Genomic DNA, 17,095 nt, shown 5'->3' with positions numbered 1-17,095 from the left:
CGCCAAGGAAAGAACCAACCAAAAAAGATTAATTCGCAGATGTTCATGCATTTCACACACCGGGTGCCCTGTGGTCCGTTGCCAGGGCAACGGGAGACCACCGGCGCGCGCTTTATTGGCTTTATGAAGTGCGTCTCGGGGGCTATAGTCCGAGAAATGCTGCATGATAATCGTCAGGCTTTTCAGAAGCCTTGTTTTGTGTTTATCCACATTTAACCCTCTGAGTGTTATTAAGAGCATCACTATGCACTTCTGGCGCTGCGAGGAAAGCGGAGACAGTGAAGGGAGGAGATGGGAGGGAGGGGAGGGACACGCACCCGGTCTCTGCTCCCAGCCTTAGAAACCCTGGAAATCGGGTCCTCGGCACCTGTCCTCGCCTGCCCGGCGCTCAAGTTTTCGTCCACAGGCCACAGGTAAGCTGGTCCCTGGGCTGTGGTAGTGCAGGGCTCAAGCACAGCGGGGTCTGGGGACCAAAGTGACACGGCCAAGTGCAAAGGCAGCACAAGTGTCACATTAGACTAATGGACTGCTGACGGCAGGCACAACACATTTTCTCAGAAACTTCAAAAGGAAAAAAAATAAAAGGCACACCAACTTCCTAGGCACGTTATGAGAAAAACCACACTCTCATTTTCAATCCCAACATGTGACACCAGGAAGCTGGCCACCCTGAAATATTTACCACAGCCCCTCCAAAGCTGCGGTCTCTGTGGAAAAGGAAAATCCTGGGTCCAGACAATGCTGGGTCTCCCCATGCAGAGGGCTACATCATCATCTATAAATTCACACAAACGAGCTGGAGCGATAAGCCGCCCAGGACTTGGCTGCTCCGCCTCCTCCATCCTCTCCTCACTCCAGGCCAGTGTCAGACGTCTCCTCCGGCTGGCCTCCCTCACCGGCCGTGGCAGGGCTGGGGATGGAGGGACGGGGGGTTAAAATCACAAATGCCACAACGCCCCAAGCAGCAGCCGCCGCCACCATCAAGCGCTAATCCAGCAGGGGAGGAGAGGGAGAAAGCAAGGGTGGCAGAGGGGATCAACAGAAGAAACGGCTTGCATTCAGGCTCGCAGGAGAAAGAGCACGCAGAGACAATAATTTCCTGGGAAAAGCTAAAGCCTAACGAGAATTTACTCTGCCTCCTTTATTCAGACAACCAACCCTTTTGTGGCAGGGGCTTCCTGAGTGACAGGAACCCAGGGCCCCTTAATAGGATTTCCATATTATTTCCAACACCTGCCTAGAAGTTATTTGTTTACATTGAAGGAGGCGAGATTTTCAAATCAGACATCTGCTTCTGGTTCAGGCATATCTTAGGAAACCATCTAGAAAGAAGCTTTGTTGCTATGGAGACATTTTTATTTTCTTCCCTTAGTTGGCTGAAAAAAATTAGCATTTCCAATTTTTTGTTCTTCGAAAGGCCAAATGTCGCTCAAGAAAACACAGAACTTTTCAAATTGCTATGCAGAATAGGCTAATCGAGCTTTAGATATTTAATTAATTACTGGACTCAATTAGACCTGTACCAGAGAGAGGCAGGAGACACGGTGTAGCTTTCCCGCAAATTCCCCTCAATGGCCGATTCCTGCTGGTCAGCCTAATTGCTTCTTCCCTCAAAGCACAGCTAAAACTTTGTAATTCATGATGCACTCGACAATCTTGCATAATAACTTGGGAATCAGTCAGACTACTCATTTCCTTCAACAACTTCTAAAAATCAACCTAAGACACTGACAACACTTTGACGCTTTGACTAGAAATATGCTTCTTTCTCAGTGCCAGGAAAGAGACAGGAAGAGCAAATATTACTACAAATATTAACCTACTACTAGTCTTTGGTGACTTTAGCCAGAAGATAGAAACTTCTAACACGTCATCCATGTCGCTGATACCAGAAGGTAATCTGTCTTACTTCCCTCCCTTCAGCAGATAATCAGCATGCCCAAGGAATCCATTGATTTGCATAAAAATAAGGGATGTTTCAAGTTACTTTTGATCTAAGAGTTTTAAAGACAACTCAAAATCAAAATGATAAGTGCTGAATATGACAAAAAAAAAGTATCACATCGCCAAGAGAAATCTGTAAGACAAAAGGCAGCCATGTAGTTTGTGTCCCACTTTGACAAAAAATGGTAAGTATTATTTTCTCCCGTTACTTTGACTAACACCTATTTAACCTAACCCGCAAACATGTTCTCCATTCCAGACATGTTCACCATGAGTAAACTGGTGTAAGACATGAATGCCAGTATCCGAAGTATGACTTTAATTGCACACTTACAATGAAGAGAACTTCAAAAGAGATAATAAACAAATTAATTCCCTCCCTTTACTTCTTTTACCCCAGCTATTACATTGTCAAAGCCTTTGCGCTGGAGAAGACCTTTCCACCCACCTCCTCACCCCAGCAAACTTCCTCTTCCTACTCTACAATGTGAAGTCATAATCCTGTGTTATCAACATCGCAGTTTGTTGCCTTGGAAATAATTAGTCATGACTGCTCAGATTAGAAATTACAGCCCATGTAAGCGTTTGCCTCCTGGGTGAAGAGAGCATCTGGAGAGAGAACATTTGAGATACCCTAAATCACCAAGTGGCAAAGTTTCATAGTGAGAAGCAGTGCAGGAGTTTGTCCAACTGTGGTCACACCACCATGTAAGAGTCACCCTGTGGTAACGGGCAAAAGTGTGCAAGGTAGGAGGCTAGCGTACAGTTAATATATAGAAGTGGAAAAAGCTATTGGGTAAAGGAGGTGAAGCCATTAAAAATGGCAGAAGCAGCTAATTCTTTGATACTAGAGTATATGCTGTTATTTTCATATGAATACACTGAATTCAAATTCCCAGATGACCACATTAAAAAGGCAAATGATGTGACACTGAATGAAAGAAATGTAAAACTCCGTTTGGAGGGGGAGAGGGAAGAAAAGGAAAAAATGCACCAAGAAGATATATATACCTGAGGTTCAGTTTCGTGTTCTAAAAATCTGTTAAAAAACAGAGGGCTTGAATGACATGCTACACGTCTAGCCATGAAAAGGTTATTAAGAAAAAAAGCAGTGCCAAAAAATCCGCTCCATAAGACAGACCGAGACAACAAACAGGACCCTGCTAATTAATATTTGTTCTGCTTCAGCAGACAGTTACTGGACAAGACTGCAACAAACAAGCATGTCTCACCCAATCACATCATTAATCCATTCACGTTCACCACCTGAGGACCAGCTATGCCCCACAGATATTTATTCATCTGTTCCACAAACAAACAATTACAACACATTTTCTGGAATTAGGGCACCTGTTACATTCGGCACAGCTTACATGCCCAGAGGCAGATATCAATTAATACTGAAAAAATTATTGTATCACAAGCCAACAGAAGTTACTCATTATATTTTGATAACGCTACCCCCAAACCACCAACAAAGATCAAAACCACAACTCTCGTGGAGCAAAGTTTAGTTCAAATATGCTCAGCTTAAAACTACCACTTCATGATTACAGAAAGCAAAATACACGCAATGCCTCGTTTCCAAATGGAGAAAGGCACGAGCAGAATCCATGACAGGAGTGTGAAATGTTTGGATTTTAACAGGCTTTTCAGCTGAATGGTATTAAAGTGGCAAAATAACAAAATGATCAGAAAATAAATTCTGTAAATTTCTTTAGGTGTGTAACAGATAACTATGTTTCTTTGGCTCATTAAATACATACTGAATGCAAAGACATTTGGCAGGACACTCACGCCACTGGAGGAAGTCTCAGTTAAAAGAAACCTGACAATTAAGACAAAGTCCACAGTAGTACATCATGGCAGTTTATGGGGTGTTCCTCTACCAGCCGAAGAACAAAGTCTGAGCATCGTGAGTTCATTTGATAATATCCAAAAGCATTATATGTTGGGCATTTTGATTTTAAACTACCTTGTTCTTTCCAGAAGCATTACACTCACACAACTTTTTTTTTTTTTTTTTAAATATCAAATTACAGCTGCAGGACTAAGCAGCTTACGCTTACTTACGTACTAAATGAACAGAGGTCTAAACACTTAATAGTGGCTAACAGCTCGAGAAGCAAAATTGAGAAGCACTGGAGCACCTGCCACCACAAATGTAAATGGAACGTGGGAATCGCACCCGTCCGCTTTCCCTGTATCTGCCATATGTGTAATTATTAGTCTTCACACAGATTAAGGCAAAAGTAATCTTATTGCTAAACCCACTTGAAATTGCCCAGACTTCTCCTAGTTCACTAGCATGTTGGACAGAAATTCACCCCTAACCTGCATTTGATGCATTATTGCATATCTTTTCATTTAAAACCTTTTTTTTTTCCCAGAGGAATCTCAAACAAGTTATTTTATTCCTGCCACAAAACTGCAGCTTTTAATTACTGGCACTTGTTGCTCCTGAAACAGCAACTCCCAGCATCAGAACGAACAGTCTCCACTGCATAGGCAAGTCTTACTATGGGCATGGTCTCTATAATTTACAATTCAGGTGAAAAAAAGAAAAGAAAGGCAACACACCACCTGGGTATAAAGAACAACATACCTGGATTAGCAAAAGATGCAGTAAAAAGTTAACATGAGGTGAATCCTGTGCACGAGGCAGTGAGTCAGAAGACCAAGACTCCTGAAGAACCTGCTTGGGGACACGCTGGCTACCTCTGGCAGTCCCGAAACCCAGCCAGCATCTGGGGGCTCCTTCGCTCCAGCTGCTGCAGCGAGAGCCACAGGAAGAGACTGCTAGCGCTAGACTACTTTCTGCCAGGTGGTGCTTCGCACACAAAATGCTTCCCTAGCTTCTTCACAAGGTGTGTTTTACAGAAGGGGCTTTGTTAGGTACCAGAGAAACTTTGGCCACATTTGTCCCAGAGAGGGTACCAGTGCTGGGAAAAATGACATGCCTCCTGCATCAGCAGTTATTGCAGGAGGTGCAAAAATTCTTGTGGGGTGCAACTAGCAAGCAAGAATCCACTGCAGAATAATTTTTTTTTTTTTAAATAAGTTTTACTGCTTTGAAAAGGGGACATACCAAGTCCTCTGTGAAAAGCTGCTCGGCTAACTGCAGAGCTGTTTGTCTTTCTGTCTAAACACATTATATTCCCTCAGAGCCCTTAAGCCAGGGCTGCACTTTGAGCACAGCCCTGGCGCTTGCCACCCTTCCCTTCCCTTTGTCTGCTCCGCAGCCTTGCCGCTGCACAAAGAGCGCTCCCGTGACCCAGTTTACTGCATCTAGAGTCTTCCCACACTTCGAACTTTGCAAAGGATTTGGAGGACTGAATCCAGCATAAAATCAAAGAGCTCCCAAAGCCACCCTTCTCCACGGCACTCACTATGCCAATGCTGATCTACTATTTAGGAACAGCTCCTGGACAACCTCGTGTTATCTGGAAGGTGACTGCTTGGTTTCGGCAGTGAACTGCTCACTCTGGGGAGGTGCTGGGAAGGATGTGAGTCTGGTCTGGCCTGCCAGGCAGAAAACCTCACGTTTACAAAAGTGATGCAAACTGCCTCTTCCCTGGCCTAAACCAGGAGGAAGGTTGCGACCAGCACACCTAGAGACAGTGAGTTTCACCAGGACAGCTGCCCACTAAATCCAAAGCGCTGGAAGTGGTGGCAAGAAACGGGACACTACAGCCAAACTCCTTTCTTTGTGGAAATGGGTAAGGTACCTTCATTATCTGAATCGTACACTAAAACGTAAATTTAGACTTTATGAGCTATTCTAAAATCTGCCCTGCTTAATAATCTGTATCAGCAAGAAAACACTTTAAAGTGTCTCTCACAATTAAACTCAGGCACAACCTTGTATAAATCAAAATTTTGCTACCATATCAAAACGTTACACTGGGGCTGTATAACATTGCCCATATCCTCATTACATGCTACACTAATTACTACCAGCAGATTCAGAATTTTCTGCACATTAGAGGCTTTTAGAGGAGCTATAAAAAATTTCAGGCACCATTAATTTAAATTTGTATTGAAATTTCCTTTTGACAGATGGCCAAAAATTACTTACTATTTAGAGTACCAGAGCTGCCTGTTTGCACATTAGAAGAGGAAAGGGAAAAATTAAAAGCAAGAAGGAAATTTATGTCACGTTCATTACCTGTTAAATGTTAAGGAGCATTATCCTGCATGAATAAATTATTTCATACAAGCACACAGACTGCAGCTGCTGGCAACTGGCACGTTCTGGCTGACAAAAATCATCTCAAGTCACACAGCAGACAATCATAAAATGCCTCTCTTAACCAGGAGCCACTTAAGGGAGGACAGATCGATCGAACAAGCAACTAACTGCTACTCTGGGCATCACTGAAAACATTTAAGGAAATTAGCAAACTGTTTCACCTTGCAAAGCTGGCAGCAGGCCCCATAATGCTGACACAAGCCAACTCACAACCTGAACACCGTGCAAGACAAACATCTACTTATCATTTCAAAGTAAATTGGCACAAAGTAGTGACGCCCTCCTCTGCCTCTCGAAGCTGTATGAATAACAGTGACTTTGAATCACTCCCAGACAAAATCAGCCTTTTTGGTATAAACACTCCCTGTAACACCCATGCAGGCATAAACACCCCAACATCCCACAGATATTACAGAAACATGACTTGCGTATTTTGTTTAAAAACAGTGATTGGCATTTAGTAGCAGTTCTCCTCATTTACTTTCTTGAGTGAAACATTTATGGTTCCAACTGTACAGGTATGTAGACTTGCTAAAGAAACCAGGTGGGTTTGTATTCCAACATTTAGGTATCTTCCCTACTCGTACTTTGGGTGCAGGGAAAAAGAAAATGGACTAAAACTACCTGTTCACAGTGAACAGGGGGCGTTTTAGGGAAGTTATCAGTAATCTGTGCCCACGTCGCCACATAAAACAATAATCCCAATTTCTAGCCCTCATGACAAGGAAGCTGAAGTGAAATCCGATGCGCTGCTGTCCTACGTCGGCAGGTAGACAGCTTCGGTGCCTTTGCTGCTCACAGTGAAAACTGACAGTTCCTGTCAGCTCCCGGTTGTTATGCAGAGCCATGTGGGTAACAGCAAAACTGACAACCATCGGCTCAGCTGCACTCGGCTGGGACGTGGCAGAGTTGCCAGTGGCAGAATGGGCACGCTGGGGAAGGCTGCAGGACACATCCCCACCTGGAGCTGCCGGAGAAGCAAAGGCATAGCTCCTCGCACAGCAGCCCCAGCCAGAAAGGTCTCTGGTGGGGGCAAAGCCTGTGCCTGGCACTGTGCTCCTGCCGACACCGTCTAGGGCACACCAGTAACACCTCCCTGGCAAGCTCCTGGTAATCTTGTCTAAAGCACCCAAGACTCGTGCTGTGAACACCTCTTCTGCCATTTGGCCAACCCCACAAATAAATTACGTCTTCCTGAAAAAAGCACCACTAAAACCTTGACAAATTGGTTTTAAGTGCTTAATAAGGTGAGCATAGGTTTTGCCCTTTGTAAGAGAAGCATATCTTTAATTTCACACTCACCATCACCTAAAAAGGCTTAATCTTATGTTCCTGAAAATTGTGCAAGCCACTCAGGCTCTGCTCTGTAACTACATCCAGCTACCCGGAGCTGGGCAGGTAACTGAGTAGCTGGTAACAACTGGGACTGCTGCGAGTTGGTAAACCACCAGCAGCAGCGAGGAGAGACTGATCCAGGAGAGGGCAAGGGCTAACTTGCAGCACTGAAACTCCAGGAGCCTCTGAGAGACTCCGGTGGCTATCCAGTATGGACAAGCATCCAGGCACATATGCTGAATTGCAGGCGTATTCATCACTGAATGCTCAAAAGTACACGAGCCGCAAGATGTGTATTATGTCTACTTGTAAACACTATCATGCACAGGATGGTGCACAGACGTCCACTGCAGTCATTCACAGCCTGAAAATTAATTTTGGAAAAGGAAGGCAGGATCTTCAGTGCAAGTACCACCTTTCGTTGGAGTAGGGAACAGCAGCTTGGTCCTCTCCAACTGCTTCGGCAATGACAGCAGGCAGCACCCCACCTCTCCCCGTGAGAGCAACAGAGCTCTCCTTCCATAACTGCATTATTAGGATATATCAGAATTACAGTTTACAACCTCCAAATGACTTAAAACTACTGGCTAATTCTTTCTGTCTCATAAGCTTGGGCAGAGACCCTGGGCAGCCCTTTCTTTGTACCCAGGAACAGCCTCAGTGCTGTTCCACCAAACCCACTGGGCAGCACGTCGCCTGCAATCCTGGCTGCCCCGCTACCAGCCGCTTTCCACGTGCAAAACACAGTCTGTGCAGGCCTCTGCTGAGCAACATCAGCGTCACAACCCGGTTTCACTTTGTGACTTTTTCCACCGCTCTGGGCCATACTTCAGAAAAACACAGCGCGCAGCTCTTTCGAGCCACGCCTTACACCTATGAAATGGAGTCCTACCTTGATGGAGTCTCTGTCTGCATGCAGAGCAGCCCCCATGCACAAGGAGGGGAGGAGGCGGTGCCAGAGGATAGGGAGATGAGGGAAGAGAGAAAGAGAAAAGTACTAGTTAGTTTATATAAAATTATACATTTATCATACTTGGAAGAAAGAACCCTGATGTCTGTTAAATAATAAATTGCACAGATGTTAACTTCTCTGTATAGTTAATTATTAATCCTGTACAGCCAGATTTATAAAAACGAATTTCTAGCATTTAAACACAATTTCTGGCTACCATTAGGTAATAAATACAGAAGTAATTAGCTAGGAATTCTTGTGAAAATTCCTTTTTTTTTTTTGCCTCCCCCCCCTTTTTTTAAGAGGAGACTGGGAAAAAAAAAAAAAAGATGAAAAGAGAAACCAATGAAGCTACACACTCGTCCAGCAGTGCCTACCTCTTTGGTGATCGTTATCATGGTGCTTCTTCTCGTCTTTAATTGGGAGGTGGGACTGCCCCCCCAGTGCACTGGACAGTGCCAGGAGACCAGCACTGCTGCCAATGGGTGGGATGGTTGGAGGCTGCAAGCCTGAGGGGTGCGGAGTGAGCGGCACAGGAAGACCATGTCCATGTGACAAATGCTGGGCCTGGAGTTGTTGCTGCTGTGAAAAACGAAACAGATATTGAATTTGTTCAGGGAGCGGGGGTTGTCTGATCAATCATGTACATCAAATGTGATTGATCAGATCAACCAATGCATCTGCTGAATCCAGATATCAACTCTCACAAACATCCTGACGTTTTAAAAATGTCCATATGTTTGGATGCAATACAATTGGTAAACTTCAGGCTGAAGTGAAAGAACAACAAAAAAGCAATTAAAAAAAAAAAAAAGACTAAAGGAAAGGAATTTTACAGTTTTGGTGAAATTTTTATTGCTCTGACAGAGGTATTACATTTTACTCTTTCTAGCAGAAAGGCACCACGTGCACATCTAATCAAAACATATGTAACTATAAAAGCAGTTATATAATGAAAGAAAAAAAGCTGAAAATTGAGAAAATTAGTGTTAAACAGTTCTCCCAGCGCTACTGCACAGCATGCAGTGAGAGTTAATTTGAAAGAGAAAACCTGAATTAACAATCCAGAAAAGGAAACTGGTTGCAGCCACCGTTTTAAGCCCTTTAAGTGTCCTCAGCGGTACTTGAGCAAATTACTAAAGAAAATCTAATGTAGCAAGGCTGGGGTCCTCCTGTAGGCTTGCTCAATAATGCTGAAATAATTGGGCACTCTGTGCACGTTTAGTGATGCTCGAATGAAAAGCTAGAGGCCTGCCCTTGTACTCTTCTCTAGCTGCTGACTCTGTGTTGTGACAGGTTTATTTGAGTGGGACTGTGATGCATGCACCAGTAACTGCGCTGACAAGAGTTTAAAGTCATTTTTACCAGTACACTGGCAACACATAGAGAAAGCCCTTGAGAGGTTCGAATTGGAGTGCTTGACCTCAACCAGGGCTGCATCAAGCTCTGTGCTGTACTAACCATTGTGGGTAGGTAGATTGCTTATTTCTACTCAATGGGAAGGCAGGGGGGGGAAAAAACCCACAAAAACAGGTGAAAAAGTTATGTTACATATATCCCAAGAGAGATCTGTTCAGGTCTAAGGTTTGCCATCTAACCGTCCAACTAACTTCTGTTCATACAGTATCTAGATTAGCTCTGAAATTTTCTTTTCGTTTTAAAGCAGTCACTCAGGGTAAATTGAATCCTAAATCCTCTAGGATTGCTCTATACCCCATGTACATCTGTATACAGGACTTTGGAAGAAGAAGAAATAAAAACTTAACTCGGTTCACAGAAAAACATTCCATTTTAAATTCCTTGTTGCAAAGATTGAAGTCCTACTTTTGTTTGTACCTAAATTCGCTTCCTACCCTGCAACCCAGCTCTTTACTCAATCAGGAGATAACATGCTGTTCACTTGATTTTTCCCTCCCTAGAATGAATCTTTACATAGGGGTGAGCTGAAAGTAAAAGACTGCAAGTCACATACAGCACACTAGGTAACTTGTGCAGCACACTGCACACACACCTCTGTGAAACCCCCCACTGTGAAAGTACAGATCCTTCTTTTATTCTTGGAAAAACAATCCAGGTGGTGGAATCAGACTGGTGGTGGCACGCACACGTCATCCAACCCAGATCAGTAAAGGAGGTGAATGATCCAAAAGGAAGGTGAGAATAAGTAATTTAAAATACAAAAAAATAGGGGAGGAAAAAAAAGGCACCCAAAAAAAAAAAATCAGAAAGATGATTCTTCCAGGTGGAAGAGGAAAGGCTTGTGAACCTGTGCCATTCCATCACGTGCTCCTTCTTGTAGGAATTATCAAACACATTTTGCTTGCCTATGGAAGGATGCTTCGTTTCTTAGAATTTTAAATTAACTACAACAAAACGAAGCAAGAGCCAACAGTGTATTGTTTAGCTTCAGGGTTTGAATTGGGCAGCCTTACAGCAAGGGAACAATCTGGCATGCCTGATTTGGGGAGGGAGGAGGAGAGCGAGAGAAAGAAAAGGAATGGCCAAAATAATCTGTGTTCTGGAGTCTCATTTTAAACAAGGAATTTCCCATTCCTGTTTGAGAATGTGCTATAAACCACTGCAAGATGATGTCTGTTTGAATCTGCCAGTGGCTTGAAGCAAAGGCTTTAGGAAGAGCCCAGTAACATCAACAGTGACAGAGCTTTCCCCTTGTTAATTATTTCACTGTTGAGCGAAGTGTACCAGGTAAGGGATACTCATTGCACAGTACTGCACAACCCGTACAGATCTGCCTACTGACATACACGACTTGCATTATATGACCTCCTCTATGGATACAGGATGGTTTCCGAAGAGCTTGAAGAAATCTGCAGTGTGAATGCAATTCCCTTTTTCACTGCTCTTTGTTGGAAACCTCTCTACATAGCTCAGCAAGACAGCAGCACAGACTGCACCTTGGATGTACCGAACATCGTTACTGCCTCCCAGACACAATATAGGCATTAGGAGTACTACGGGTAATGACACCTCAGTGTCTAGCAGCTTGAGATCACCCAGAACACCATAGCTGGCCCAGCACCTCCTGGCCGAGAACTGACACGTTTTCACTGCGAGTTGAATTGCAGAGAGCTCTGAAAATAACTGGAGAGAAGGAAAAAAAACCCAAGCCCACAGCCTTCCTGCCATGGAGAACTTTTCTGAGGAGATCAAGCTCTTCTATGGAAAATTATGGGAAACGTGAAATCTGGAAAGAACACGGCCCCCACAGTCACAAAAGTGTCACTCACTGATACAGCAGAAATTTGGTGCAATTTAGTCCCATTGTAACGGCACAAAGAAAACACTTTGGCATGAAAACGAGACTGTTAAATAAATCTAAGCTAACACCCAAAATTCCAGTATAGCCACACGTGCCTGTGCCACACAGTCACGGGTGATGTTGTGCGTGTTTTCAGACCAGGGTTGGACTAAAAGTTCAGCACAGGAGGAGGATCATGGACCAGGATTGCATGATTACAGGAAAGGACCACGAGCTCCTCCAATGAGATGAGCAACGTTGTACAGCAAAAGTGAGGCGCTGGCTCAAAACCAGAAATGAGAATAATTCAACAAAACACTGGGCAGGCGTTTGCTCTCAGAATATGAAAGAGCAAAAGGAAAAAAAGTGTATGATCACATAATTAAGCGCTGTTTGCTAACAGGCACACCCAAGATGGTAAAGATAAAGTGACAGTGCCTCTCTAACTGAGGCCATTTCTCGACTTTTGAAATCTATTACTGTATTCAAATGCCCACAACATTCACAGCTTGGTTTTGCCCATGAGTGTCACTGGTGAGCATCAGCTTCCTGGGTGGCCTGTACACAGCTGCTTGGTTACAGGGAAAGTTACAAAAACATGGGCAATTTCTTAGCCCACTGGGCATCAGGTTAGTGCTGCAAAGTGGTAAAAAAAGGTGGCCTCCTTTAGTCATCAAAATGCCAAAGATATGGAGGAGTAAGACAACTGACAGATATTCTCCCCACAAATAAATATTCCACTGTGGAAGAAAGTTTACGTTTGTTTCTGCCCATACCATGAATTTAGATCATAAAATCTGACACAATTTAAAAACTTGCAAGGAAAGCCTGAAAATGAGCCAACTGAGCAACCACATAGTTTTTTTGATGTTGCTGTAATGCTTTCACTTCCCACTCCTCCATCTTCTCTTTAATTTGTTATCCTTAGTCACGTTATTTATGAACACTTATCGTGTGGTTAACTTTAGACAATCCCATCACAGTTGACTACAGTATGCATAAAGTCAAGCATACATTTTCAGCATCGATGCATAATAGGTGAAAACTTGCAAAGGCAGTACACCAGGCTTTATTATGCTGTAAATTTTCCAGAACTATTTAAAAATAAAAACAGCAGCAGTTAGGTACAAAGAAATATGCCCTAAAGAATTGCAAAACAGATTGCAGTGTTTTTAAGAAACAGCGAACACACAAAAATATAAAGGCAAGGGGTAAACCCAGCAATCCGAAAGCGGCCAAAAAAGAAGACTACATCCTTTTGGTAATAACTTTAGGAAGATGATCATTTAAATCAGCTCAGTGGTAAAAACTGAAGTAAAACTTTCAAGACATATTAACACATGTCAAATAAAGATAACATCTGGTTGCTATTAATCTGTTTTGTCTTTTTTTTTTTTTTAATTTTCTCTATATTCTTCTAGGCAGTCTACAGTAAGGACTAAAATAACTCCAAAGCCACGTCCCAAAGCCATGGGTAAAAAGGCTTTGCAAAAGGTTCTTATCTGAGTATTACTATTTTTTACAACTGCATTTCTAAATATTGATGCTTAGCTTAATTCTTTTCCCAACACATCTTAAGAGATCAAATTTGAAGTAAAATGTGATAATAAACTCACTAACAAATTAGCTTCTAATGCTCTCTTGTTATAGTCAGCACATTCAAAGCCTATTTTCCTGGAAAAAGTTCAAGTTTTTACTGGATACTTTCCAAGCAGCTCTCTGTAGCAGTAATCTTCTAGTATTCCTCTTACAGACCCTGAAAGCTCACAGTCATTACCCAAACAACCTGAACACACTCCTCTAACCTGAAGACATTTCTGACGTTAACAAACTAACGTCTCAAAAAGATATTTTATATCTATACACACGTGTGCACTATCCATACCTGCAATACTACTGGGAGGAGACCTCAAAAAATCTGGATAGTTTCACTGTTTGTTTGAAATTCGTTAGATGAAGTGATTGATTACTCCGAGTGACTCATTAGTAAGAGAGCATACAGATAAAACAGTAACCAAGATGAAGAGGAAATAAAGACATAAAAACAATGGGTCGAGAGTGCACAATATCCATGTCAATGGTTTAAAGACCAGCGAGAAAAGGAAGTCCTTTGGCACACACAGTTGTAAGTGTGCTCCGAATGACATGAACACTTTTCAATCATGCCTGTTCACACCCCTGACGTGGTGTGCACTGTTTGTACTTCCTTTATACAGTTCTCTCTCTGCTGGCATACAATTACAAAAAATGCTTTTCTGATGTTAAGACAGAACACAGCAAAACAGCCTACAAAGAGAGTCATGCAGCAATTCCTGCAGTGGAATGGTCCTGGAGCTATATGCATTTATATCACATGACTGGTTTGCCATAAAGAGACTGTGGTACAGATGTAGGGGTAGAGCAACCTACTGTCCTTAATCTTTCAAGGGAGAGCGATCATTTTGCAAATGAACATGCACGGTGTGAAAGAAAGGTATCAGAGATTGACGGGAACTCTAAACCCTCATACCCAGCTGATCTACTGGAAAACGCAGATGTCGTTTCTGTTCACAAAGGGGAATGAATGCATAGGTTAGAAAAAATCTAGGAAAAGGAATGAAAAGCAATAAAAAAGAAGACAGAATAAGGAGGAGACTGATAATAATAATAAAAAACTAACTCCCCCCCCCAAAAAAAAAGGAAATGCCAAGCTGCTTAATTTCTGAGAATCAGTGATTTCTGCCTTTGAGGAAGCTGAATCTACAGGAGCAAAGCAAGCCTCACTGAGAAAACTATAGGGGGGGAAGGAAAAAAATCAATAGCTGTCATTAATCAGAAGGAGAGCATTTAGAACTCCCACATAAATAACAAAGAAACTATCAGAATTGTATCTCTACAAATTGCCTCAAAGATCTTTTAAGTGATCTAGGAACAAAAAGTCATCTCCCGAATCATACTGTGGGATGAAAGGTAATATATGCAGAGCACATTTCCGTTCTTAATCATATATATAAGAACATCTGTCAGGATACATGTTTCACCATTTGTCCTCCCTTCCCCCCTGTGACTATTTTTCCTTCAGTGAAACAGTGAAGCCAGAGGACAAAAATTTAAAAAAAAAAAAAAATAAAAACAATACAACCCACTAGCAAATAAAAGATTTGTGGTAAAAAAAGGCCAGCATTTTAATAAAGGGAAAACCTAGTCCCCTGCAAAAGGCCAAGTGCACCTTCTCCCAGAACCCTGGAGTTCAATAGTTCCTTCTTCTGCTTGCAGCACACTCCTCTCCATCTCAATTTCACACTGGGGGCGGAGGGAGGAAGAATTAGGTTCTTTAGAATCACCTTCTATTAGCATTTAATAAAGGGCAGAAATTCTTGCATAAATCATGCCACTTAAGCTCTCTTTTCCTTCCCTCTCCCTCATCAATTGCTACCTAGGAAAAGAAAATCCACGTCTCTTGCAAGAGAAGGCAGAAAGCACCAAATGCAAGTAAGCTCAACGCCTTACCATACAGAGCACCGGTCACATGAAATATGCACACATACCAAACCTCCACTCCAAAAACCTTTTCATATATACCAACGCAGAGAAAAGAGTAATGATGGCAGCAACTGGGTGTCTTCTGTTACAGATGAACGGATAGCAAAATCAGCTCTGGATAAGTAGGTGCACACTGGTTGAAGCACCTTATTTACCAAGTGCTCCCCTCATGTCCTACCCACAGACACTGGGGAGAGGTTTTTTCTCCTCTGGACGCACAGTAAGAAAACGGTGTCCTTGTTGTGACCTTGTGAATCTTGGTCCTCTTCTTTAGAGCTAGAAAATGAGAGCAATGCCTATGCTTTTCCCAGCTGAGTCCTAAATAACCTTCCTCTACGGTCCTCACACGAAAAAGTTTCTGAAACCCTAGGCCACATAAACATGACTGAAAAGTGAAACAAGTACCATCTGAGATGTATAATGAATCAAACGATAAACGCTAGAAGAAAAGTTAACTAATGCCACTGGTCACAGAGAGACCTGAGTTACTAAATCTATAAGCAATTCTATCACCAGAGCTTTTAATGTGGCACCAATAACTCACTTCTAAGCTTCCTCACAACATATAGTTTAAGAGCCACGTAGTCTCACCATAAAAGAGAATCATGTTATGCATCTCACATGTGCATTTCTGTAATGTATTTTTTTAAAGTCAATCCTTAGCAAGTCAAATTTCTGGACAGTAACTGCTGAGAAGCATAGGCTCCATAACTCTGTAAGTGCTCACACCAAATTACATCATGCTTACAACACACAAACACACTGTGTTGGATTTCACCAAGCAGTCTTTGCTTGGGATTAAAACCTGGGTTGCTTGGATTGATCCATTCTTTCCAACTCATTCTGTGTCTTTAAAGGCTGCCATTTCTGGTGCAGCTCCGGTCCTGTGCAGAGCACTGCAATGCCTGCTTTTCTCGGTGGTGAGCTGCCTTTTCCCCAAACGTCAACGTTAGGTGCTGGGACACATGGATACTATTATCTCTCTCCAAGCAGATTTCATTGAGAGATGTAGCGTGGTGTCTCTTAAATGTAGTGCCTATTGGTCAAATAACTGAAACTTAAAGTAATTTCTTTTTCTTTAGTGCAGTTTCCCAGTTACAGCAGCTTTGATAAAGGAAGACCTTGACAAGGATCAAACCACCTGGATTTAAGTCACAGCTCTGAGGCAGCAGAAGGATGACTTGTTTTCTTTGCCTCAGCCTCCTCTACAGGTACAACAGGGAAAGCAGTACTCCCCTGTTTCAGAAACATTACTGCAGGAAGTTCATAATGCAGGCTCGTAATGCATTCATATACTAAGGAAGTGTTTGTGAAAAGTTCAGCAAACAAGAAACAAGGAACTATCTCACTAACAAAAGTCACACATTCTGAAATATCAGACAACTTAAAGATTTAAGACCCCTTAAATTCCTTCCTCATGGACGAATTTAGTATCTGGAAATACTCTCCTTATGAAGTGCTTTAGTGTCCATCACAGTTAAGCACTAAAGCCCTTGCTTTGGCCTAACATTTAAGATTTAAGACACCAAAAGAACTACCCACATACATGAAGAAAAGCAAACGCTTAACCGATCCACTCTATGGAGTCCTGGTCCTCATTCACAGGTGTAGGCAACAGCCTACAAAGTGTGGTTGGGAAGAAGTCTAGATGGCAAAGATAAGCCCTGTTTAGGGGTGATATCAGAACTCTGTGGTATGAAACCAGGACACAATAATAACCATCTTTAAGCTATACAGTACACTAAGGGTACATATTTAAATGGGCTGCATCCCTACTGAGTACATAAACATTGCTGATTTTGCAATGAAGGATTTTTGGGAAATCCCTACC

At 42.6% G+C, this 17,095-nt stretch overlaps 1 protein-coding gene across 2 annotated transcripts in view; it reads right to left on the bottom strand.

Moving 5' to 3' along the window:
• The window catches only part of LOC129199585 (transducin-like enhancer protein 4), a 100,938-nt gene that overhangs the window by 34,552 nt on the left and 49,291 nt on the right, over window positions 1-17,095 (bottom strand). Inside the window, exons 7-8 of one of the 2 annotated variants that reach the window (XM_054810290.1) lie at window positions 8,861-9,065; window positions 8,424-8,440 (exon numbers count right to left, since the gene is read on the bottom strand). In XM_054810290.1, coding sequence (XP_054666265.1) covers window positions 8,424-8,440; window positions 8,861-9,065 — 222 coding nt within the window. The remainder of the gene's footprint in view (window positions 1-8,423; window positions 8,441-8,860; window positions 9,066-17,095) is intronic. The other variant, XM_054810291.1, reaches the window with a different exon arrangement.

The sequence above is a fragment of the Grus americana genome, chromosome Z (genome assembly GCF_028858705.1).
Source record: "Grus americana isolate bGruAme1 chromosome Z, bGruAme1.mat, whole genome shotgun sequence".
Classification (NCBI taxonomy): Eukaryota; Metazoa; Chordata; class Aves; order Gruiformes; family Gruidae; genus Grus; species Grus americana.
This window is presented reverse-complemented; position numbering and strand designations above follow the sequence as displayed.